General features: G+C 32.6%; 1 protein-coding gene and 1 long non-coding RNA gene across 3 annotated transcripts in view; one reads left to right on the top strand and one right to left on the bottom strand.

Moving 5' to 3' along the window:
* The window catches only part of LOC148279552 (uncharacterized), a 176,889-nt gene that overhangs the window by 30,488 nt on the left and 121,928 nt on the right, over positions 1-24,473 (top strand). The window lies entirely within an intron of this gene.
* On the bottom strand, positions 1,272-19,940 carry LOC148279556 (uncharacterized). Of its 2 annotated transcripts, none has more exons than XM_088229748.1 (14): positions 19,511-19,940; positions 16,762-16,964; positions 15,117-15,319; positions 11,686-12,019; positions 10,865-11,015; positions 10,240-10,425; positions 9,993-10,132; positions 9,519-9,568; positions 8,746-8,773; positions 7,380-7,513; positions 5,899-5,983; positions 4,393-4,528; positions 3,255-3,455; positions 1,272-1,570 (listed from the first exon to the last, which is right to left on the bottom strand). In XM_088229748.1, exons 1-14 carry the CDS (start codon positions 19,809-19,811, stop codon positions 1,356-1,358), a joined length of 2,367 nt encoding a protein of 788 aa, XP_088085874.1. In that variant the 5' UTR covers positions 19,812-19,940; the 3' UTR covers positions 1,272-1,355. The 2 variants fall into 2 exon arrangements, with proteins under 2 accessions (XP_088085874.1, XP_088085875.1); XM_088229749.1 differs by having other exon boundaries at positions 10,874-11,015.

The following is a 24,473-nucleotide window of genomic DNA, read 5'->3' as shown; positions in this document are numbered from 1 at the left end:
GAAGAAACTATACTTTAATAACACACTTTATGCGGCAAAGATAGTTCTACCCGCGTTCCCGACTGCCGCTTGTTGGAGGAATGAAGGGTATAAATACCTGATAAGCCGGCTCCACTTTAAAGGCGGAAAGGTATCGATTATTTTGTCAGAGTATTTTATGTCAATGCTTCGAGATGCTCCAAATTACACACACATCTATTAAAAGTAAGATAAGCTATCATTTCATTTACGTATACACACACAGCTCTTATGAGAGCTTGTGCCGTAAGATGATTTGTTTAGTCAATGAGTTGATAAATTATATCGGTTTTAACATATTACAACAGAGATGAAGAACATTTTAGAGAATATGATATAGAAGTCAAGGCATCTACGGGGTATATGACCTGTCATTGGCTGGTTTAAGTGGCCACTTTACACACTGTAACATTCACCATTCCGCCCATATCTGAACATCTACAGGGTGTTCTTTAAACCCTGTCACATCCGAAACCACAATGATCAGTATGGGCAAGAAGACATATTAGCATATTCAAAAATATATTTAGAACAAAGAATTTTTTTTAAATAGAATATTTATTAAAACAAATGGTTGCATACATCTGCAGGGGAGAAGTGAGGGGAGCGCAATGCAGTATCAGACTCCCCCCTCCCCCTCCTCGTTTCTCCCCTGCAGAAGTAACCAACCATTTGCTATTTTTAAATATTAAAAAAAAAAATGTTTTTAAAATTATTTTAATGTGCCAATATGTCTTCTTGCTCATACTGATAATCGTGGTTTCGGATGTGACAGGGTTTAATGAACACACCCTGTATATTCCTTCAATTCTTTCATCTGTTGACGTTTGTGAAATAAAAGAGCTGAAGAGATGGCCTTGACTTCTATTATTACCTTCTCTAAAATGTTCTTCATCTCTGTTATAATATGTTAATATTAACAGCTCCCCAAAGAGTTGAATCCAGTCCTTGTCTACAGAAGTTTGAACGAACTCAAAATATTATAATATATTACTGTCTTTTTTTCACATTTTTTTTTATGTGATTAGAAGTAGTAAGCGAAATGGCGACATTTTCGGATTGTATTTTTTGTAAAATGGATTGTTGTTTGTTCGTCATTCTGCAAATGGGAATATAGACAAATGACTATATTTTTTATGTTATGTTATAAATATATTCTACTCTTATCTCTTATTAGATTATCATTATGGCGAGTGTGTATTCAGAATTCCATTAAAACTACTGATATTTTAGAATATAGAGCTATTTAAAAAAAAAGTAATAATTATTTAATCATTCATTCATTTTTGCCCGCTGCGTTAACCTGTTACATTGTTGCGAAGCCCGCATAAAATGTGTTAATGCATCGCTTGATCGAGAAAACTGTCTGCAAATTGTGGATGATCTTTGAAAATTTGTTTAATAGATTCCACAGTATGGTTCGTCATACAGGCAGACTTCAAATTTAAGTGACTGTTGTTTTCGTCTTCTCCGATCACTTTAAACTTGGGTTGTTTTTGCTTTGAAGACATTGAAATGTTTGTACTTCTGCCTTCCTTCCAATCACCTCTCTCTGAAAAGATAATATATATACGAATTCAATAAATATTTTTGTAATGATGATACAAAACAGGTTTACATATTAACCTAGCTGGACCGAAGAGGGGATTCGAATCCCCCATAGACCGATTTATTTCGATAACTCGAGTATTATTATAGCTATTTGCCCTATATTTTTTGTAATCGTGAAAATAATAGAAAAAAGCATATTCCTGTTTTTACTTCTAATTTTTTTCAAATCTTTTAGTTTTAAAACAAAAAAAAAAGTCAATAATACAAGGGTCGATTTTACTTTATGTATATTAGCGTTCGGCAAACTAACAAAAATTAATAAAATACTCAAATGAGTCAAATATGTGTACGTGTAAACATGAATAAACTATTGCACGATCATAAACACTTCCAACTTTTTATTATTCAAGTACGCGCTAGGTTCGTATGGTCCCCCCGTTCGGATCATGTGTAATTTTTGGATGCTTAGTGAGGAAAAGGTTAAAAAATAATCCTGTTTACTATACAGGCTTACCAAGTGGGCCACCACGAACAAAAAATTTGAGTTTTCAACGTAATAAATAAAGTATTATTGCCACTGGGTTGACATCTGACAAGGAATTATTTATAATTTATTCGCATTTTTTTTCAAATTTAAAAATGAGCACTAAACCAGGCAAACACAATATATTGTAGAGCAGATTTTTTTTATCTCTAATGACGTATAATGAACGATGTACATTATAATAGGGGAATATCACTTTTTAAACATTTTTAAAGTAATAAAATCCATGAAAAAAATTTTTTTTGCTAATTATTAGTAGCATTAAAAATACTTTTAAATTTGTAATTTTGAATTCCCGCAAAAACGGTGATTCCATCGGCCACGCCCCTAATACGCCACGATTCATGTTTATTTGTTCCTGCCATTGAAATTTGTGTAGAACAATTTCACGAATCTTGTTGTCATAATAACCAAAGCCAAACACGTCGCATTTTTCTTTGACCATATTTTTATTGAATTTCTTTTTTACATTTATGTATGAAAACATTTCTCCACAATATCCATATTGATTTTGAAAATACAATTAATTATTCTAAATCTATTTCGTATATTTTTATCGGTATTCGTAGTATGTTATATTTCCCTATTGGCAGTAGTGCTGTATTGTACATTAAAATAAATAAATAACCTTTACCATTTTGTTTTCCTTTTGGTGTTCATTTTTAAATTTGAAAAAAAAACAGACACAACGTACGCTAACACCAAATATAATGTTTAAATTATAAAGTAATAGTGTAGTTTGAAGTTAATATATTTTGAAAATAATTATGCTCTCCTGACGAATCAAGTAAATAAATATGAAGCATTTAAAAAAGAAATCATAGTCTGGCTGAAGACATTTTATCGAGTTGTAGTGACGATTTCGGTGGTTATACAATATATTTAGGAATGTAGTTCAGAACGTCAATAATGGTTGTGTGTGCATAATTACAATTTAAACCCATGAATTAGATTAAGTGAAATCACTGCCTCTTGTGAATGAATCATAGGAATACGTTTAATGTTTTCAAAGAGTTTTTGTAAACTAAAGATAGTGAACATTTTCTCATATTATAAATATTGGCTGTGAATAATCTTCCGTCTACAGGCCTCCGTATTATTTTTCCCACAAAGTTATTTAAATACTAAATCTTGTACTTACTGCCGCACGCTTCCTTATTGACCAAACATACTGAACATGCATTGCAAGTACACTTCTTATTGGCCTCGGGTTCAGCTCGTGATTCTGCAATAATTTCTTCAGAAGTTACATCGTCTTCTGTAGGTTCTACTTTGTCTTCTTCATTTTTATCACTTATTTCTCGAGAGTTTTTAAATACTTCTGCCAGCTTAGTTAACTCTTCTGAAAATAAAATAATAGCATTCAAAGTAAGGTGAATCAGGGTAAGTGTAACTAATCTACCTAAGTTTCAAAATAATATATATTTTTTAAAAACGCCATCTAGTTATTAAGAATACAGGGTCATTTTATTAGCATCGTCAATAAGTGGCATTTCTGTAGGTCGCAAAATGCTTCATTGGTGCTAGTTTCGCCAGCAAAACTCCAAATACGCTCATTTTTCGTTATTTTACTGATTTCTCAATATTTTAACAAAATTGTTGAAAAAAATATAAATAAAGACAAACTTTATTAAATTTGGAGTCGATAGATTATAATTTTGATTAAATATTTTGCAAAATTATTTTTTAATTCATCTCTTCAATTTATATGCCACACTTACCCTGATTCACCTTACTAAGTTTAATTTATGTAGTTTAAAATCATAATTTTCTTATGCACACCTAATGGTGCATAAGGCGCTGCATTGCTACGCCAACAGCAGCATATCTCGATCATTTTTTAAACTCATTGCTCATATAGCTTTTCAGTATAATTTCCAAAATATATTTTTACCTGATTCTTTTTGTACAAAGCATCGTTAATTAAAAACATTAAAACAGTAAAAAAAATTAGACAAAAAGCTCATAGAGTTTGAATACAATAGTTTGACCGTCAGTTGGTTCACTTCACCTGCAATGGGCTCATATAGTCTAGTGTACAAACACCTTTTCAGAATAAATATTTCTCGTCAACCATGTCGGAAATCGAACCCGAAACCTGTTGCATGGCAGACAAACACGCTGACCATTGGAATACGAGGCAGACAGTTTAAAATCACACAGTAAAATAACTTTCTTATAAATATCTGGAAGATGAAGGGATTTTTATACTTGCATCCACAAAAAAGATTTCTTTATTCTGTGTTTGTAACTATATACGTATTTCTCCAATGTCTCACCTTTGGTACACATCTCATAGTTTTCGTAACTGAACCCTTGGGACTCCTCATAAGTAGCGGAGGCCAAATGCAGTAAGTGGGGAGGCATGTCATAATCCAGGATACTTTTAAACTTGCAATTGGATACGGGACACTTCTATAAATGATAATACACAATGCAAAATACAAAAGACGAATATTAAGTAACAATGTACGTACATTGAGTTTTTTTGGATTTTTTTTATTTGAAAATTTATTGATTAACCCTTACGGATTATTCCATTAATTTTATAAAAATAATATCTACATTTTTTATTAATACTCTGTTGTTCAAAATAATATTTTTTACTTCTTTTGAAAAGTTTGTCCGAGTCTTTTGTTTAGTTTTGTCTGGTAGTTTATTGTATAATTTCAGTCCCTGGTTTTTTAGTCTCGACTATCCTTGTCTTGTTTTAGAAAGTTGAATATTATATATTCTGATATTCTTTCTCGTATTATGTCCATGTTTACTACAATTTTTTACAAGTTTTAGTTCTTCATCTACAATTACATTAGTGGCTAGTTTATGGATAAATTTTAATGATTCTAGTAGAAAGAGCTCAGTTATATTTAATTGCTTAGTTTGTTTAAAAAGTTGTCTAGTTGCTGTTAGATAGGGAAGGTCACATGCTAACTTTAATATTTTATTTTGTTGTCTTTGTAGTCTGTTTATGTCATTTTGATATCCTGTTCCCCATAGTAGTTGCATATAACATATATTGGTTTTCACATAGACTTCATACATTAGAATTTTTTCCGTTTTTGGAACAAAATTTTTGATTTTTAAAAAAAGAGTCTTCGCTAATTGAATTGCTGATATGAATTTTCCATGTCAATTGTATATCTATTGTTAGTCCTAAATATTGAACATGTTCAATTTCAGTTAGTCTTCCATCATTTATGTGGGCATCTATTTTATGTCATTTTTTTCTAGATTCAAAATGGATAATATTGCATTTTTTTTCATTAAGTGTAAGTAAGTTTTTGTTTGTTCATTTAGTCAACATAGTAAGATCTTCTTTTATGTCATTGTTTGTTAATACGTCTGTTTGATTTTTATAGAATAGTCCAATGTCGTCGGCATACATAATAATTAAATTATACCCTGTCTGAATTTAATAATATTCTTATCTTTCTCCTCCCCGATGGAGGTTGGAAATCATTGCAGCAATTCTTACTTTGTTGGCAGCTGCCCTGAACACGGACTGAGTGCGGCATTAGAACCAGTCACGCAAGTTCTTTAACCAAGAGATGCACCTTTGCGTTATTATTATTTTTGAATAAACAAAAACAGTACTTAAGAAGCAATAAATAATAAAATGTACAGTTTTATAATTAGAATTGCAATAATTCACTGTGACATTATTCACATTGAAACCAGTATAAAGCTGAGTTTAGTCCAAAGATAAAATATTTTTGTCAAATGAAAAAGAATAGTCATAAAAAAATGATAAAGTCTATGATTATTTAGATAATCAAATAAATTACTTTAGTGATGTCCAATACAGAATGTTTGACTGAAGAATCTTTCGCAAATGAAGACTCCAGTAGTGTCAGGCTATCACGATGCACACTGCAATATCAAATGAAATTTAATCATAATAATTATCATTTATGTCGTAAAGCTCAATCGGCACAAGAGGATGCGTGGAACGAAGTAAGAAAGAGTGGGCCCACTTTGTAATATTAATCGTAAAAAGTGAATTTCGCAAGAGAGTCTATTAAAGATGCTTTTTAAATTTAAAATGAGTAAAACTTTAAAAAATTTTAATGAATTCCAATACAATCTAAGTAAGATACTTGTTATGTAAAATATTAGGGCCATGTAGGATGAATACCAAAAACAGATTTTAATGTGAACCAATGACAATGAATTGGAATTTTTTTACAAACGTCTCGAACAAGAGGGTTTTTGATGTAAATACCAATATTTACGTTCGATATTCATGAATGTCGGCTCATACGACGCATTTTTGATTTCATTTTAGTCGGGCGATACATCTCAAAATTACAAGGAAGGGAAACATCATTCCAGGGCAGAAACGAAAAATTTAAATCTTAAAAAGTCATTACGTCTGACAATTAACTTTTAGTTTGAAAACATTTAATTATGTTATCATCAAAACAATCACGCCATTTCACCCTAGGGGTAGGCAGAGAGGATAGAATGCTACTCTACCGTGTCTTTACAGACAAGTAAATGAATTACAGTTTTTGCTGTCATTCGTGTAATTGCAATGTAGTCATTTATTTATTTATTATGTATACAGCCTAAGCTGATTACAACAGTTACATGAAGAAACACATACAAGAAATTGAACAAAAATAACATAAACTATGTAGCAAAGACAAACAAGGGCAGTAAAATAATGGTATACGATATATTCATAAACACAATAAACATATAAGACTTCAAGCTAAATCATGCCAATCCATTTTCATCCCACACTGTTTTCGTGGGGGAAGAAAGACAATTTCCGACACAAGCCCTTCATATAATTTGCCAAACTCACAGTAAAAGGGGTAACAAAAGCAGTAGAGACAAATTAAATTAAAATCGCAGTTTATTAATTTTTTAATATTTTTAATAACTATTTTTTTCTGTCTTTACAACAGTTTTACAGGCATGCGGAGAAAGTGCTTTCGCTGTGTCTTCGCATCCAGACCTCTACATTAATATATTATCTTCTCAACCACACACGCTGATTATTCTGACTCGAGATATCCATCTAAAAGTATTTTTTTGTACTGATAATGCGTCGTTCTCGGTCTTTGTATGTTTTCTGCGCCCATTAACATACGACCGTAAATATATTTACAAGTTCTTTAGCTGCCCATTCGTTCTACATGCCCAAACCTACACAGCACCCCTTTCTTGATTGTGTCGATAATGCTTGTCTCAACTTTAGAAAAAATATAACAAACTGAATAGGTACCTGAAATTTCACTTATTTGAATGTTTAAAATACCTGCGGTTATCGTCGAGGGTGACATTTTCGCGAGCCAGTGAGCTTTCTTGTTCTAGAGTAAGTGAACTAAATCGTTCATACGAGCATACATCATCAGTACTAGAAATGACAACTGATGGGTTTTGATCAGAAGTCTGAAAGAAAAATTACCTCAAGATTTATATCTTCATTATTATATCATCATTATCATTTCAAAAAGTTACAAATAAAGTAGTTTTACATTTATTTTATTATGATAATATTTTTTTAAAAGCTGTAGTAAATACCCCATCATATGTTATGCGCCTCAGAATCGGAAGAAGCCTTCAATCTTCGATGTCTATTTTTCATTCATTTGATTTATGCATTATTTTAACTTATTTTTTTAGTTTTTGGAATTCTAACTGCTAGTTGCAAATTAAAAAAAATATATATATTTAATTTTTATTTAATTTTTTTTTTTTTTTTGACATATTTTTTTAAATATATATATACATATATTTTTTTCTTATCTTTGTTTTAAATTTTTTAATGTGTTCATAAATGTTTTTGTATTTCATTTTTGTCATTAATTTATTTTTATTATAGTGTATATATATATATTATAAATGTAGCTTTAGAACAGGTATTTTTGTATCTAGCGAAGCTGCTATGATTATTTTATTGTAATTCAATTCAATGTCAAATACTTATTTTGTATTGCATGTATTTACTTTTATTTTTTGCCAATAAATGCCGTATTTCAACATTGAACTTGAAACCTGAAGATAAGGTGATCAATCTTACACTTCAGGGGCAAGTCCAGGAACAATGAAATATTGCAGTGTAAAACCAAAAGTTCATGTCCACCCTACCAGGAATCGAATCTAGGACCTAAAGCACGGTAGGTGAATGCGCCAACCGCTACACTACAAGTGGACTTATCTCTACTCGATTTCCTTATTTTGGAATTTTACTTGAGAGTAACCATTGAGTCTAAAACGAAGTCGAGTTCAGGGTTCTGGTTTTATTTCACACACAGAACTGTATTTTTCATCTGCCTGAACAATTTTTTTTTGACGTAAACACACCATTGTTTTTATGTTTATATCTGCGGACATCCGGTGTTTTTTTTTAAAAGAAAATAAATATTTGCATTTTTATGATTTTACCAAATATTTAATTTTGAGAGCCATTGCCAACGAGTTGCAAATAACTCACTATTAGAAAATGGGAATCAAGTTAGGGTAGATTGGGATTCGAACCAACGGACCTTTGATCCATGAGTCCGAGACACTAGCCACAGGACCACAACCCGTTTATCGATGATATATTTAATAAATAAATATATCACGGTTTCACTTTAAAGTAAACTTTTTATTATAAGGAATTAATAAGAAAAACTTACCCTTTTCAATATACTGGTCCGGAATGCGCTAAAATCAAAATAATATGTAAAACAAATAGTATGGTAAATGTGAAACTAAATAATTATGATAATTATTTCCCTGTCTGCACCCAGTGGTACATAGGGCACTGAGTTAGAACTCGATTGCAGCATATATTGATATTTTTTATTTGAAATTGAAACTATGAAACATTGCAGTGTAGAATCGCCTTTAACGTCCACCCTGCCAAGAACCTAAGACCTCGGTCATGGTAGGCGAATTCACCAACCACTGAAGTTGGCTGTAGTATTATCCGGTGTGAAAAGGCTAATTTATTTATTTATATATACGCCCAATGGGCATTTTTAAGGAAATATTTATACATAGAAAATTATTATAAAACAAGTAGAAAGACTCAATGGTATATAGTAGACTTGGTGGGAGTGGAAGCGGGAGAGAGGTGTTTATAATTGGATTTGATTCAGTGATCGTTTGAAAGAAGACAACTTGTTATCAAAGAAATCAAGACTAGTATGTTTGTTGGCAGACCTAAGAATTCCGGCCATAGGGGAATGAAAACCAAAGTTAGTTCTATGGTTATCAGTATGAAAGAGTGTCTTGTCTGAGGTTTCTAGCTGGGATATTTAATTTTATTGAGCTCAGTAATTCAGGCACATCAAAGAGTGAGTTGAGAATTTTAAATAGGACTAAAAGGACTAATATAACACCATCTGTCGGAAAACAGCAAAAACTTATCAAGTCCCTAAAAATTACTGGTAACAAATTTTATCACCTTTCGAGAATACTCATATCCAAACTGCCATATGGAGAATCGGGTTTTATCTGAAACATAAATAATAATGGTATATTATTGTTCATTTCATATGATTTATTTTGAATCTTGAAGTAGGGCACACATAAATTAATTCTTATTTATTTAACACTTTTATATCCGTGTCGCCAGAAGTAAAATTTGCATTTTATCAAATCTTCTTAGAGCAACTTTTGTTGTCATGCCCCGATGTTCAGAATGGATAGATTAGTAAATTCGTCACACAACTTGGCGTTCTTCGGGATAAATCTTTTCACTTTTATTGCAGGCTTTATTATTGTGTAAGCTTTATTTGTATCGGATGTCTGCCAATAAATAATCATTTTGTTGGATCATTTTAAATAAAACCCTGTATATGTTTACAATAATGATAGTTAATCGTTATTTTGTTACTAGAAATACATTACTAAATATTTGTAAAGCAATGTTTCTTACTGAGAGTGATTCTTTACGGTAGGGAATTGAGGTTCTCTGAACTTTGGACTTCCCGTCGGAGAGATCAGAATCTTGTTTGTGCATCTCCACGGACCTCCTTACTGAATCTCTCGCTAATTTGCTCGCTCGACCATCTAGAACTGTTTACAAACAATACTTATAACATATGTTTAGAACCCATCGAAAGATATTTACCTAAATGTCTCAAGTAGGTTATTATCACATACAAAATTATCATATAACTTACGCCATTTAGGTAAATAGGTGTTGGAATCCATAGTTTCATGACAGCCATATATAGCTTTAGATATTTCTACCTTGTCTGTCATATCTCCATAGATAATAAACGGTTTGGCAGAAGGTTCCAATTTGGTACTCGCAAGTTCGCCAGAACTCATAAATTTGAAATTATTTATACCGCTCTCTGGAGTACCTGTAAAATGTATTGTATTTTTATTATCAATATTGTAATAGAAGTTATTATTAAGGAACTTCGAGAGATGGCGTCGATGCTTGGAAGATGGTGGGGATACCTTACAGAGGGAGGAAATCATAGGATATCAGCGATTGCATGGCGCCAGGCTGGCCTCTCTTACTTCTACCGTCAATCAACTAGCATCTAGGAACTCATATTTAAATATACTTCTCTGTACGAACCGAGTAAATAACTAATCTTTTATTTACTCGGCCACCGAGTCATTTTAAATATGATTGACCCAATACTCGAGGGAAATGTGCATTGATTTGAATTTGCTCCTTTTCCTGTTTTTATGTTGGATTATTAATGAAGGTACCTGTATATTTTTAGTTAAAGTAAAAATATGAAAAAATAAACAACATGTTGTTTACTAAATAATATTTTGAATAGTCACCGTTTTTACTTTGAAGTTCATTCTCTTCGCTTTCTTTCTCAAGTTTGCTGGAGGATGGTTTTAGTGATTTATTACTTGACTCTGCTAGTTTCTCTGCCTTGCAATGCGCACTCTCTATGAATAATTCTTCCAAATTTGGCAAGAATCCAAGCTGAAATAAGGACATTTAAAATTATTTTGTTCACATAGGTAACTTTGATTTATTTATGTTTTTAAAGTGAACATTAATAATACAAACATATGTAAATACTTATTATGTACACAGTTTTTATATAATAAAAGTATTAGACACACGCAGACATAAAAAAAATGCTTACACTCAAGACATAATGTTGATAACACAAAGAATATATAATAAAATAAATATAAGAATAATCATATTACAACAGAGATGAAGAACATTTAAGAACATTCCAGTCCTTGTCTACAAAAATTTGGACAAACTCAAAATACTGTTGATAAGAATAATCAATAACTAAGTAACTTTTATTATATAAATAAAACACGAGTGATACTTTAATCCACAAATTTGGAATATCTAGTGACTGGTTTCATCGCTTTCGCGACACCTTCGAGACTGGTCAGTTTATATAATAAATTACAATGAACTTCCATCAAGAATTTTCACTTACAAACTTAAATGTTTAAGTAACTTTTCATATAAGGATTAAAGTGTCGACCAGTATTTTTTTATTTTATTAATTTACACTGAACTGGTTGGTTTATTTGGGAATTCTATTAGCAATGAATAGACATTATATCTTTCTTATAAAGCTGTTAGTGTACCTAAAAATTTAAAGTGAGATCAAGCATTAAGTTACCTGCGAGGCTGGAAGATTTGTGTGATACGAGAACAACTTGCGGAATTCTTTACACAGACTTCTCATGTTCTCCTGTAGCTTTCTGTCCACGAGCTCAGTGTCTCTCAGCCGGTTCTCTGTCTCCGCCAGCGTCGTCCCGCAGGCCTCCAGCGCCCCCATCAGGTCAGAGACCTGCCGCCCGTAGGCCTCTTCCATGGCGGCTTGCCTGATGAGATGGTGGTGTCGCTCGGAGCAGGCTGTGTACAATACGTCGACGATGCCCCGGCACTCCAGCTGGTGGCGCAGAGTGCGAGTTCGCTCGTTGATTTCGTGCACGTACCGCGCTTGTTCCAACCTGTAATTATTTCATTATTATATATACGACCTAAGACAATTGCCACACTTGCATGAAAAAACGTGTATAGGAACAGGAATTTGAGCAAACAGAACATAAATACATGTAGCAGACAAATACGATCTACAAGACTTTGAGCTAAGCCATGCCAATTTTTCTTCATCCTAAACTGTGTTAGTGGCGAAGAGATCTACGATAAGCTGGAAGTAACATTCTTGACTTGATAAATAGCAAATTTTGACTTCTGGTGACATGTTGGGAACATTTATTTATTTTTATATCATCATCACCATTCCCTTTCCGCACCTAATGGTGCATAGTGCACTGGATTGGTACAACAATCGCAGCATATCTCAATCAATTTTGTTACATGAAGGTAAGGTGATCAGTCTTACGCTTCAGGTACCAGTCCAGGGACTATGAAATATTTTAGTGTGAAAACACCCTATATATTTCATATCCACCATGTCGGGAATCAAACCCGAGACCTTGCATGGTAGGAAAACGCGCTGACCATTACACCATGAGGCCGACGATACACCACGATTTTTCAATAAACGAAATAAATAAATTTAATGTATTTATTTTTTATATAAATAAAAGACGAGCGATACTTTAATCCACAAATTTGGAATATCCAGTGACCGGTTTCATCGCTTTTGCGACATCTTCGAAACTGTTATCTTTATTAAAGAGTTAAGTGTATTTATACAAAACAGAGGTAAGGATAGATATATTCAAAATAATATGAAAGTAAATTAAATTAAGTTATTTTTATCTTAAGGATCATTGTGAATTATTTTTTTGGGTTAACTAATGAGTTAAAAATACTCGTGAGTGAAAAATAAAATACTTAAACTCATTAAAATAGCATTATGTCAACTCATTAGTTAACCCGAAAAAATAATTGATAATGATCCTTAAGATAAAAATAACTTTATTTCATTTACTTTCATATAATTTTGAATTCTCTATCCTTACCTCTGTTTTGTATAAATACATTGAACTCCTTAATAAAGATACCAGTCTCGAAGATGTCGCGAAAGCGATGAAACCGGTCACTGGATATTCCAAATTTGTGGATTAAAGTATCACTAATCTTTTATTTATATAATAAATTACAATGAACTTCCATCAAGAATTTTCACTAACAAACTTAAATGTTTTAATGTATTCATGTTAAATGTAATTGAGCTTTTTTTTATCATTGAAAGTAGATTGGTCTTGCAATTATCACTATGAAAGAAATACGATGATTCGTTTGTCTATGGAGACGAATCATCATTATTCTATTCACAAATCCAAAATCCTACTACAAAACCAAAAAAAAAAGCAAACCAAACTTACCATAGGTAAAGCATGACAATTATAGAAAATTAAAGTATTAATTTCAAATTTATTATTTTTGACGTCTCACCTTACCGCATAGGTATTTTCCCGATTTTTATGAATTTTTTTGTTTGCGTTTGAGTGGGTCCCTGGATGGTTTAGATTCACAATTGGACCCAGTAGGTGGCGCTGCGATCTCAATGTCAAATGTCACTAAGTATATAGTTTATCGAAAATTCGAATTTTTCGAGATTCTGCGTTAGCTGAATCAGCTAATAGCAGGCAAGCCAACGTTCGGGCAGGACAACGTCTGTCGGGTCCACTATTTTTTTCATTGTGCTTTTTTTTATTCAAAGTTAAAAATAAGTATTCTATTTTACTTCTCACATCTCGGCTATCCATATGCAAAAAAATATGTCAATCGGTCGCTCCGTTGAGACGTGAAGGAAACACAAACAAACAAACGAACACAATTTCACATTTATAATATTAGTATGGAAGTATGGAAAATGGATCTGTAACATGAGAAATTTGGTAATATTATAATGAATTGAAACACTTTATTTCTATAATAACGGATTTTGGAAATATTCCATTGCATTTCATTATTTGTGTCCCTCGCCACGGAACATCCCAGTGAGGGAAAGTTATTTTAAATAAATAAATAACAGACAAACTAACCATCATGCCGTTTACCCCTAGGGATATACAGAGAGGATAGAACGTCACATTACTCTGTCTTTGCATACATATCGGAACGGAACCACAGAAGCATTTCCCAAGTAATAGGGTTGTCGATGGTTGGAATAAGCTGCCACAAGAGCTGATCTCAATGTGTAGTCTCAATGGGTTCAAAAATGGATTAGATTTGTTTCGGAAAAGTTAAAGTGCGCCAACAGCTAACTTTCATTAAAGTAAATTTAAGCATATCAGCTTTAAGCTTTCGCTTAAAATTAATATAATAATAAAAAAAGCTGGCATTCTTTACATTCTGCAGACAGTTTTCACTGTGTTAAATGCGGCACCTGCTAATACTAGCTGTACTCCCAGCTTTTTTGGAAAGCCTGTGTATCTGAATGACTGTAAACCTAAGAATTATTAACGTGATGTAACATCATGTTACCACCAGTAAAAGACGGAATATTCTAAGTTCCGACATTTACAAAAAAAAAACACGGGGACATCTTGTTAAATAATTCCCTTTTTATAATTTATGCAAATAAACATATAATTTAGCTCTGTCATAGCAAAATAAATTTAAAGTCATAAATACGCCGCTCAGATTATGCACACGCGTCCCCCATCACTGTCATCAACCGACTGAAGACTGAATCTGTTTTACGCAACACCCGCCACAGAACAGCGTCTCTGTCTTCCTTGTTATAAGTTCTATCTTCGTGCTCTCTCTTATACAGATGTGTTTCTGAATTAGCAGACATTCATTCTTCGGGTAAAAAGGATTATTTTTTTTGTATTAACATCCAGCACAGTTATACAAATTTTATATTCAAAATCTAGTGTGAAAATGTCCATTTGATGATAACAAAAAATACGAGTTCATCTTTTTTTTTAAATAAGAGAGATATATCAAGTCTTGTATCCTATGTCGACTAGTGTGACATCACAGCCACACAAGAGTTGACAATAGAAACATTCAAACCTCTAAAAATATAATTTGTGTAACACATATTACTTCCGTTCGTTCACTATTATTCTCTTTTCCTTTATAAGCACCTAATGGTGCGTAGGGCACTTCATTGATACTCACATTATGACTTCATCAAAGTGTTCCTTCAGCTTGTCAGTTTCCTCTTTGATCTTGCTCTCATACTCTTCCCGTAACTGCCTGGCCATGTCCAAGAGCGCTGCCTCTCCTTGCAGGCGATGCATGTTAGCCAACTTCTTCTTCATGTCTTCCAACCTCTGTTCCATCAGCAGTTCATACTGCTGCTCCACATTTTTTACAGTAACCTGCAATTAGATGTCATCGTATCAATTGAATTCAATAAGAGATAATTATTCTATCAATTTACTTATTTGGATATTAAGAATGGGAGCAAAAATGGGTGAAACTATTAGCTGCCTCCTGTTGTTGATGATGCCTTGCTTTTTGCTGGCGATGAAGAGGATCCGCAGCCCTCGGTTACAAAGGTCTATGATGTATGCAAGAAAATTGATTTGCTGATAAATGTTATAAATCTAGAGTGATAGTTTTTGAAAGTGGTGAAAGTATTAACAAGAAATGGAGATATCCCAAATTAGGTAAAGGAATTTTCTTATCTGAAACATGTTTTTACTAGGGATCAAAATACCAAGAAATATATTGAAAGAGTGCCGGGAACAGGGTAAATGGTGCACTGAAATTAATTTCAACAAAAAAATGCTTGTCGCGGCTGAAATATTAGCTGTTCGCAATGTAGCCCTGGTGCCGACCCATATGTTTGAAGGCGAAGTATGGAATTAGAAAACCAAGGAGTAGGTTGAATCCTGTCAAAATGCAATCTTTCAGGCGAAAGTGTGGTAAAGCTACCTACAATAGGTAAACAAATCAACAATGCTTTAAGTTTATCTAAATTTTTTTAGACAAGGACTGGATTCAACCCTCTAGGAAGATGCTAATATTAATATATTACAACAGAGATGAGGAGCATTTTAAAGAAGGTAATGTAGAAGTCTAGGCATCCACATGGCTTATGACCTGTCACAAAAGTCAACAGATGCAAGAATCGAAGGAATATAGATGTTCAAAACAGGCAGAATGTTACACAGTGTGTAAAGTGGCCATCATAACCAGCCAATGACACGTCATAAGCCCCTTTGTAATATGTTAAGGTGGACAAATGTCAAGAGCCGTGCATCATGTAAGGCTAAGACAAGTATTACAAGTAGACATGTATGGAAGATGGACAGCAAAAGTACAGCTTAAAAGATTTACGATGCAAATGTTGATGGACGCAGAAAATGAGGAAGACCGAGAAAGACACGACATGACTAAATCCAACAAATACTTGAAGATGGACACGTCAAAAGTCCGAATAATGTGGGTGCATGCATAAGATGTATCAATGTAGAGGAAGCAAGGTCTGTATGCAAAGACAGAGTGATATCCTTTCTGCCTACCCCTTTGAGAAAACAGTGCAAAAATATGTTTTTCTTTATTTTTTTATATAACCAGCGTTTAAGCGTGCTTGAGGTGATTTTTTATAAAAATGGCACTATCAAAGAAATATTATTAGATTAGATATTTATACATCAAAAAAATTAGCCAGTCAGCGCTTTTGTTCTCTAATGGGCATCTTCAGACTAGCAAAATACCATTTTATGTAACATAGACAATAGATCTACACAGGTCACCGTGATGTCCGGAACTTACATAGCGCTGACCTCTTTTCCCTTATTATGATAAGTTTTACCTTATAATTATCATTATAAACATTGATTATCCTCTTAGCGTCTTCGTCTTGGAGGTCTCTTTCTTTTCTAACAGCTTTCTTGACACATCTCCTGCAGTGCTCCTTCGCAAGCCACTTCCATAGTTCGTCGTTGTTTTCAATAGCTTGCTTTATATTTTGTTCATTTTCATATTCAGATTTCTTCAAAATAGTGTCACCAATTTCTAAGACAAAATGAATATTAAAAGTATGGAAGTGATAGCCCTGTCTAATTAACGAGGGTTGATAAATGTGCTCTGCCTCTGATTTGCTTCGAGTTGACCAGTTGAGCACGAACTATGTAACCTAATGTACCGAGCGACAAGTTGAGACTTGCAACAGTTTAGTTACAACTGGTTGCTAACATAATTTATTCATTCCATAGAGTCGAAGAGCATTTGCAGGACAAGACAGCTTGTTAGATTTGTGTTTATTGATTTTAGTTTGTCGATTTTAATGAGGAATTTCGGCCCTACGGGAAATTGGATACAAAAAATGTTTTCTTATGTGTGGTAAAAATTGGAGCATTAAATTGTATGGCAAAGTTTCTTGAAAATATACAAAAAAAAAAAAAACAACTACTTTGAGCGACAACACTAGATCATATTTATTTATTTAACCTAGCCGGACCAAAGGGGGGGGGGTTCAAATCTCCCATAGACCGATTTTAATTCAATAACTCGAGTAAAAAGTTAAAGCTATTTGGCCTATATTTTTTGTAATCGTGAAATTAATAGAAAGAAGCATTTTCCCGTTTTCGTTTTGAAATAGTTGTTTTTTTTTAAAATATTAAAACAAAAAAAGATGTTATTAATACAAGGGTCAATTTCATTTTATGTACATAAGCATTCGGCAAACTAAAAAAATGAATAAAATACACGAATGAGTAAAATATGTGTACGCGAAAAAATGAATAAATTATTGCACGGTCATTAACACTTCCAACGTTTTATTGTCCAAACGCCATATACAATGCTAGGGTCGTTTGGTCCCCCCGTTTGTATCATGTGTAATTTCTGGATGCTTAGTGAGGGAAAGGTTAATAAACGCCCCGAGTGCTCTTACAATATACAATTGAAAGTACATAAAGCATTATAGAAAGTAACATAAAATAAAATTATAACTATTGCACCAAACATGTAATTAATTCAAAAAAAAAGAAAGATAGAGAAAGAAAAAGGAAATAAAATGAAGATGAGTAAAGAAATACATTAAAAAGAGGAGAATTGAGGGGATGGCTATTAGCTGGATAGGATAGCTGATTTGATTGCAGCAGGAGTGGTGTGGAGCAAATCCAACAGCTCAGCATAATAATTGGAAGTTCTGTGGATGCTCACTAGGGGAGGGGAGAATGGTGGGTGAAGTTTGACCTATTGCATTCACACTGGAACATGTGTCGGAGTCTGGTGGTCCTTGTGGGTACACGAAAGTTTATCAGGGACAGTAATTTTGGGCAATCTATCAGGGTGCATATCACTATATACGAAATGAATATGAATCAACCAATGACAAGAGAGTTGTGGAAGATTTCCGGCTTACTTACCATTAGTGAACCAATCGGCAGAACTGACCGAGAAGAAGCGAAAGAGAACTCGAGATGTCACATGCGGAGTATTTTCAGAAATACAAAAAAATCTAGCGCTGATAAAACGATACAAAAAAATTAAAAAATATATATTTTTGTCTTAGTTTAACAGTCTATTTATTTATTAATTTAATAACAAATAAAAAAATCTACTGAACTTCGTAGATTCATCGTGTTGTTGATTTGAATTTATTCTTTTGTTGAGTTTAATTTACTTATCGTTAAATTGTATTATATACTACTGCTACTACTACTACCATCACGCCATTTCACCGTAGGGGTAGGCAGAGAGAATGGACCGCCACACACGTGTATCCTGGCATACATTCATACATCTTGTCATACATGCCCTTCGGTTCTGTCTGCTTTTGACATGACCAGACTTAAGATTTTGGTTTATCTGATCATGCCACGTCTTCCTCGGTCGTCCTCGCCTCACGTTACCGTTCATTTTCGCCATATATACTTGTTTTACCATTCTTTCGTCGTCCATTTGTTCTACGTGACCAAACCATCTCAGAGACCCTTTCTTAATCTTATCAATTATACTTGACTCAGATTTACACTCTCGCCTGATTTCATCATTGGTAACCCTGTCATACATTGTTTTCCCACACATTCGTCTAAGAGATCGCAATTAACTGCGTTCACTTGGCTTTCATCCTTCCTCTGCCAACTGTGACATCATCGTCTAGAGTCAAGGTTGAAAAACCGCAAGTCGAAAATGTAAGAGCGAAGTATGAACGGGATTTAAACTAAAGTTTGGGAAAGAATTAAATAGAAGTCAATATCGATCAAATGTGGGAACGATTTAAATCGTGTTTGTGTGAATCAGCTAAGATTGTATTCGGAATGGCGTCCCGAAGAGGAAAAAACGGAGATGCATGGTGGGATGATAGTATTTAAGACCTTGTATTATATAGCTGTAATTAATTGATGTTTATAAGTGATTCAATGAATCCTATGTAAAGAATATACTTAACTAAACTAAACAATGAATTGGATCGTATTTACAAATGAAATAATAAATCAGTACTGCTTTTCAAAGATGCAGTGTAATTAAAACATTTTCGCATTATTCTTTGTAGTGTCACGTCTGATCACGACAAAGGTCATTTGCAGGATTACACTTTATTGGTAGTATACCTAAAATTCCTTGGTGCGTGAGAGCTCTTATTTCTTTTGTTGTTACTGGCTTCAATTTTGGATCATCTTTCAATTCGTCATTCGGATACACCCAAAGCTGATCTCCCGGCCCTTCGAGAGGTGGATCCAATCCAATTATAACTCTAGAGTCTTGAGACATTGAAGAGAAGTAATAGTTCCCTAATTCTGGTCCCATGTTCTCCCGGATTTGTTTGTGGGTAGGTATAAGATCACTTTTAAGAAATTCTTTGCGAGTATAGTAGGTATCTGAAAATTTTTCACCAGTTAAATTAGTGGCCATGTTAATTTATTAATTCCTTTTTTATTTGCACATTAAATTTAGAGATTCACAACTAAATATTCAAACTGAAAATTTTGACATTTAAAAAGAAAAATTCACATAAAGAGATTTACTTGACTTACAGCATTTGTTTTTTATTGTGATTTGAATTTGGAATTTCCAACCATAAAATGTTTATGGCTAGGTAAGATAATAGGTACCTAATGGGTTTCATATAGGAACATAAATATAAAAAAAACAAAATGTACAGTTCGCTAGGGGTGAAAGAAAGTGGGATGGAAAAATAGGGAAGGAAGAGAAGAAGAAGAAATAGTAAGTAAATATAAAACAATGAAAAAAGAAATAAAAATGCATATAAATGTAGACATACAACATACATACGAGTACATAAACATACACACACATCCATATATATACATACATACATATGTATATATACAGGGTGTTCTTTAAACCCTGTCATATCCGAAACCACGATGATCAGTATGAGCAAGAAGGCATATTGGCACATTAAAATATTTTTTTAGAACAAATAAAAATTTGAAAATTAAAATATCAAAAAAGGCAAATGGTTGCTTACTTCTGCAGGGGTGAAACGAGATGGGGGAAGGGGAGAGTCTGACACTGCGCCGCGCGCCCCTCACTTCTCCCCTGCAGAAGTAAGCAACCATTTGTTTTTTTTAATATTTTTATTAAAAAAAATTCTTTGTTCTAAATATTCAAAAAAATATGCTTATATGTCTTCTTGCCCTTACTGATCATCGTGGTTTCGGATGTGACAGGGTTTAAAGAACACCTGGATAAACATACATACATACATACACATACACATATACACATACACACATGAACATATACGCATACACTAATGCACATACTTTTGCGTACATATATATAATTAATGTATGTAAATGTATTAACCTATGTAAATGTTTTATTTGATTTTAATAGACAATATTCTCCATGTTATATTTTTATGCATACGCAGGTACTAAAAAATATCCATACAAAAAATAAATAATAGTCATTTACTTTATCTTTGAATTGTTTATTTCTACTAAACATGTATTTTTTGTAAGGTAAAAGCACCGCGTGCTGTGTGTAACTGTATATATAATTAATAAATATCATCATCATCATCATTCTATGTCCGCTCCCTAGTTGGAGCATATGGTGCCCACAAAGAACCTACAGGAATCTCATTCGGCTTCCAGCTCTCATGTGTCCTCCCAAGTCATAAATAAATATAGCACAACAATAATATGTTTTGTGTATTAAAACATAAGTTGTCCGTATTTTTTCCAAATTCATAGAACAGGACACAACAAAAAAAAAGCGAAAAATTAGTCATTAAACATTCATAGCATCTTCACCCTACACTGCGCAGAAATCGCGAGCAGTTTTGGCAGGTTTATTCCCTCGATTGAACGTGAACAGAAGTGTTGAAAATGCTCACTTTCGTCTACTTGCCATTCCTTTTTGTAGGCTTTTGTAATCAAATAAAACAATACATGTCTCATAAAAGCAAACGCAATATCTTATAGAGCAGAAAATTTTCTTTAGAATCACGTACTTTATAAACCTTTACCATTTTGTTTTTCTTTTGGTGCTCATTTTTAAATTTAGAAAAAAAAACTGACACAAATTATGTTAACACCTAGTACCAACAAAAAAATCATCAAAAATAAATGTATGCACATCAATGTTTAAAGAACGAAGAAAGAAAAACATTTGGTTTTACATGAAGCAACCAACTCAGACAATTGAAAAATCATCAAGGAGTTTCAAAGGATTTCCAACTAATATCACTCTCTCAAAGGAGCCCTTTAACCCTTATACTGCTAAACAACGATATATCGTTGTTGTTAATCCCTATCATAAAGTTCTAACTAGACTGATGCTGACGTCATAATCCCCAAAAGGGTAAATGAATTCGGGAACTACTTGTTGCACTTAACCGTCAGTGGTATAAAACATTTTCAAAACATAAAAATGACTTATTCGACGGGTTATTATTTAGTTTCGTACCTATTTCAGCCCTACGGAAAATTTTATACAAAAAATGTGCAAAAAAGAACCCTTTAAAAAGTAATTTTGTTTTTGATGGCTTAAAATATTACTATGGCTTAAATATTGGCTTAAAGTGTTGTAATATTTTGGAAGAGCATAATAATGCTCTTTCAAAATATTAAACACTTTCAGTGTGATGAACGAAAGGTGTCTCTGAGTAAAATCGTGCAGGTTTTGGTAAACATAATTTAAATTCTGTAAAAACTTCATTCGAACATTTTGCTGAGTCCTCCCTTATTTTATAATAGTCTAAAAAATAGTGCTAAATTATTACATTACAACGCGTCATTAAGGATCGTAAATGTATTATGAATGAAAAAAAAAAACGAAATATTATTATTCAGGGATCATACCTACCTTTACTGTAAGTTAAAATGTTAAGAATTTTATCTAATCGTTTTGTTCAGTACCTATCGGGTAAAGATCAATACAATATTGTATTATTATTCATAGTATTTATGAAACTCATTAGTTCGAATGCAATGTCAAGATTGACAAGCCATTCATAATTTCGTAACTGCTAGCGCCGCGCGCCAAATTTCCATGCTTTCAGGTGACGCGTTTTGTTCAGTGGCGGTGTGAATATTAATTTATTTTATTTTTGTTTTTTACAGTTAAAAAAATCCCACAAAGTTTTAATTAAAATCCATTTGCAATTTGTGTAGTAGTACGACTTATAAAATAATTAAAATCATTCAACTTTTGTCTCATGAGGAAACTGAATACAACATAATAATAATTCATGAAGTAAACTTTTTGACTTTTTTTTTAAAGCACTTTTTTTTTCTTCTCTTCCTCTTTTTAAAACTGTTATTTTCGGTAATTTAATTTTCTTTAATAAAGCTAAATATTTTTATTTGTTATGGATGTAATGTTTATTTTTATATATATAAATACTGTTTACCATTGTATACTTTTCTAGATGTTTTTGTTCTTTTTTTAATATTATGCTATTTTTTGTTGTATTTTTTTTCCACTGGTTTTATTACAATTATGTAAAAGGTTCATGGAACCGTACATAAATAAATTAATTCAAACTCAAGTGGCTGCGTTTTTATCAGCAGATAAACTTTCAATCTCTCTCACTTGTTTATAATATTCTTCACAACTCTTGCACTCCAAAATATCTTGCTGAGAATTTGCGGTATTTTACCGCAATAAAAGTATTGAAATTTACAGGCGGTAGATATTATAATATGTAAATATTTTTTTTATTGCATAGTGCTACTTTAGATTAGAGATGCAAGGTGGTAAAATTACCGCGGTATTTTACGGGAATTTTACCAGATTTTGGTAAAATACGGTATTTTTCGATAAGAAACGAATTTGACGAAATAATTTTTATTTTTCAAAGATATTAAAAGTACAGGTTGCTTTGTTTTAGGACACTTTACATGACTGCGAAAACCAGATTTAGATCCATTGGGTGGTTGTCGAGATTTATTATAAGCATGGAATGTTCAAGGTCATTCGGTATGTACTTTTTTACTTTTTTTTTATAAAAAGGTTATTGTGTTTTGAAACTTAACAGGATCGGTGGACATAGGGTTCTTAGTAAAACCTTAAGTTTGTGACCTTGAACGACCACCCCTCATGCCACGATTTTGAAAAAATGGTGCTTAAAATCAGTTTTTTGTATATAATTACGTCCTTGAAGGTAGTGGATATGGAACGATGACGATGATGATGACTTTAGATTAGTTCTCTACCAAATAATTAGTAAAAAGTGGTGCGAATACCGCTTTTTCGCTATTTCGATAAAATGCATTTGATGTTCAAACGTGTATCTTGGAAAGTATTGGTCCAAAGAAAAAATAAACATCATGATTTTTAAGTAAATTTTATTTTCTCAGACTTTCGTATTTATCTTTTCTATTATTTTTTTTACAGAACAAACAGTCGACAATGATATAATAATATAAAAAAGATACGGTTTAAAGACAGACCAGCAAAGTTTCTGAATAAAAATCATACATATTAAATTGTTGTATAACAAAAGGGTGCGTTTATGTGTATTTGTGTAGGAATAAGTGTTCAAGTGTGTGTAAGTATCGCAGTCAGAAAGAATGAGGGGCATGTTAACCCAATCCTAGCGGGAACTATCTTCAGACAGTCTAAAAAATCGTGCCCCGTACGCGGCAACTGTCTTTAGACATTTTCGACTTTACAGGCTGATACTTTGACAAGTGCACAATAGATGGCCAAAAAGTTTGTATCGAAATATTCTCTGAACATTTGTTGATGAGTGACATCTCTGAATAACTCCTAGGATTATATTAGTTTATTTTATAAAAGATTTTGATCAGAGCAGGCGAAAAAATGACCCAACAGTTTTGAAATTTCCGCTCGGCAATGACCTCAAGCCGTATCTCGAGAGTCGTATTTTGTTATCTCTATAGAACTGTGCGTTGATTGTGTTATTGCACACCTTGTGTTACTGTTGTACTGAAAAGATGTGAGAATTTTATTTGTAATAATAACGACTTTGAGTAATAACTACTTATTAATTATATTAAAAACATCATTTTGTGAACTAAAGTTCGTGTTTTGTTTTTCTAAAAATATACATTATTTAAAAAATAATAATAATAT

The sequence above is a fragment of the Micrasema longulum genome, unplaced genomic scaffold, assembly GCF_059751315.1.
Source record: "Micrasema longulum isolate JH-2025_06_02 unplaced genomic scaffold, ASM5975131v1 h1tg000702l, whole genome shotgun sequence".
Lineage (NCBI taxonomy): Eukaryota > Metazoa > Arthropoda > Insecta > Trichoptera > Brachycentridae > Micrasema > Micrasema longulum.
The sequence above is the reverse complement of the archived record's forward strand: the minus strand, read 5'-3'. Positions and strand labels throughout refer to the sequence as shown.

Coding starts and splice junctions, on each gene's coding strand:
- LOC148279556 (XM_088229748.1), bottom strand. CDS start 19,811: ATGGCCACTAATTTAACTGGTGAAAAATTTTCAGATACCTACTATACT. Junction 9,569..9,992: donor ACCGTAAAGAATCACTCTCA/GTAAGAAACATT, acceptor TTTATGTTTCAG/ATAAAACCCGATTCTCCATA. Junction 4,529..5,898: donor CTGTATTGGACATCACTAAA/GTAATTTATTTG, acceptor TATCATTTATAG/AAGTGTCCCGTATCCAATTG.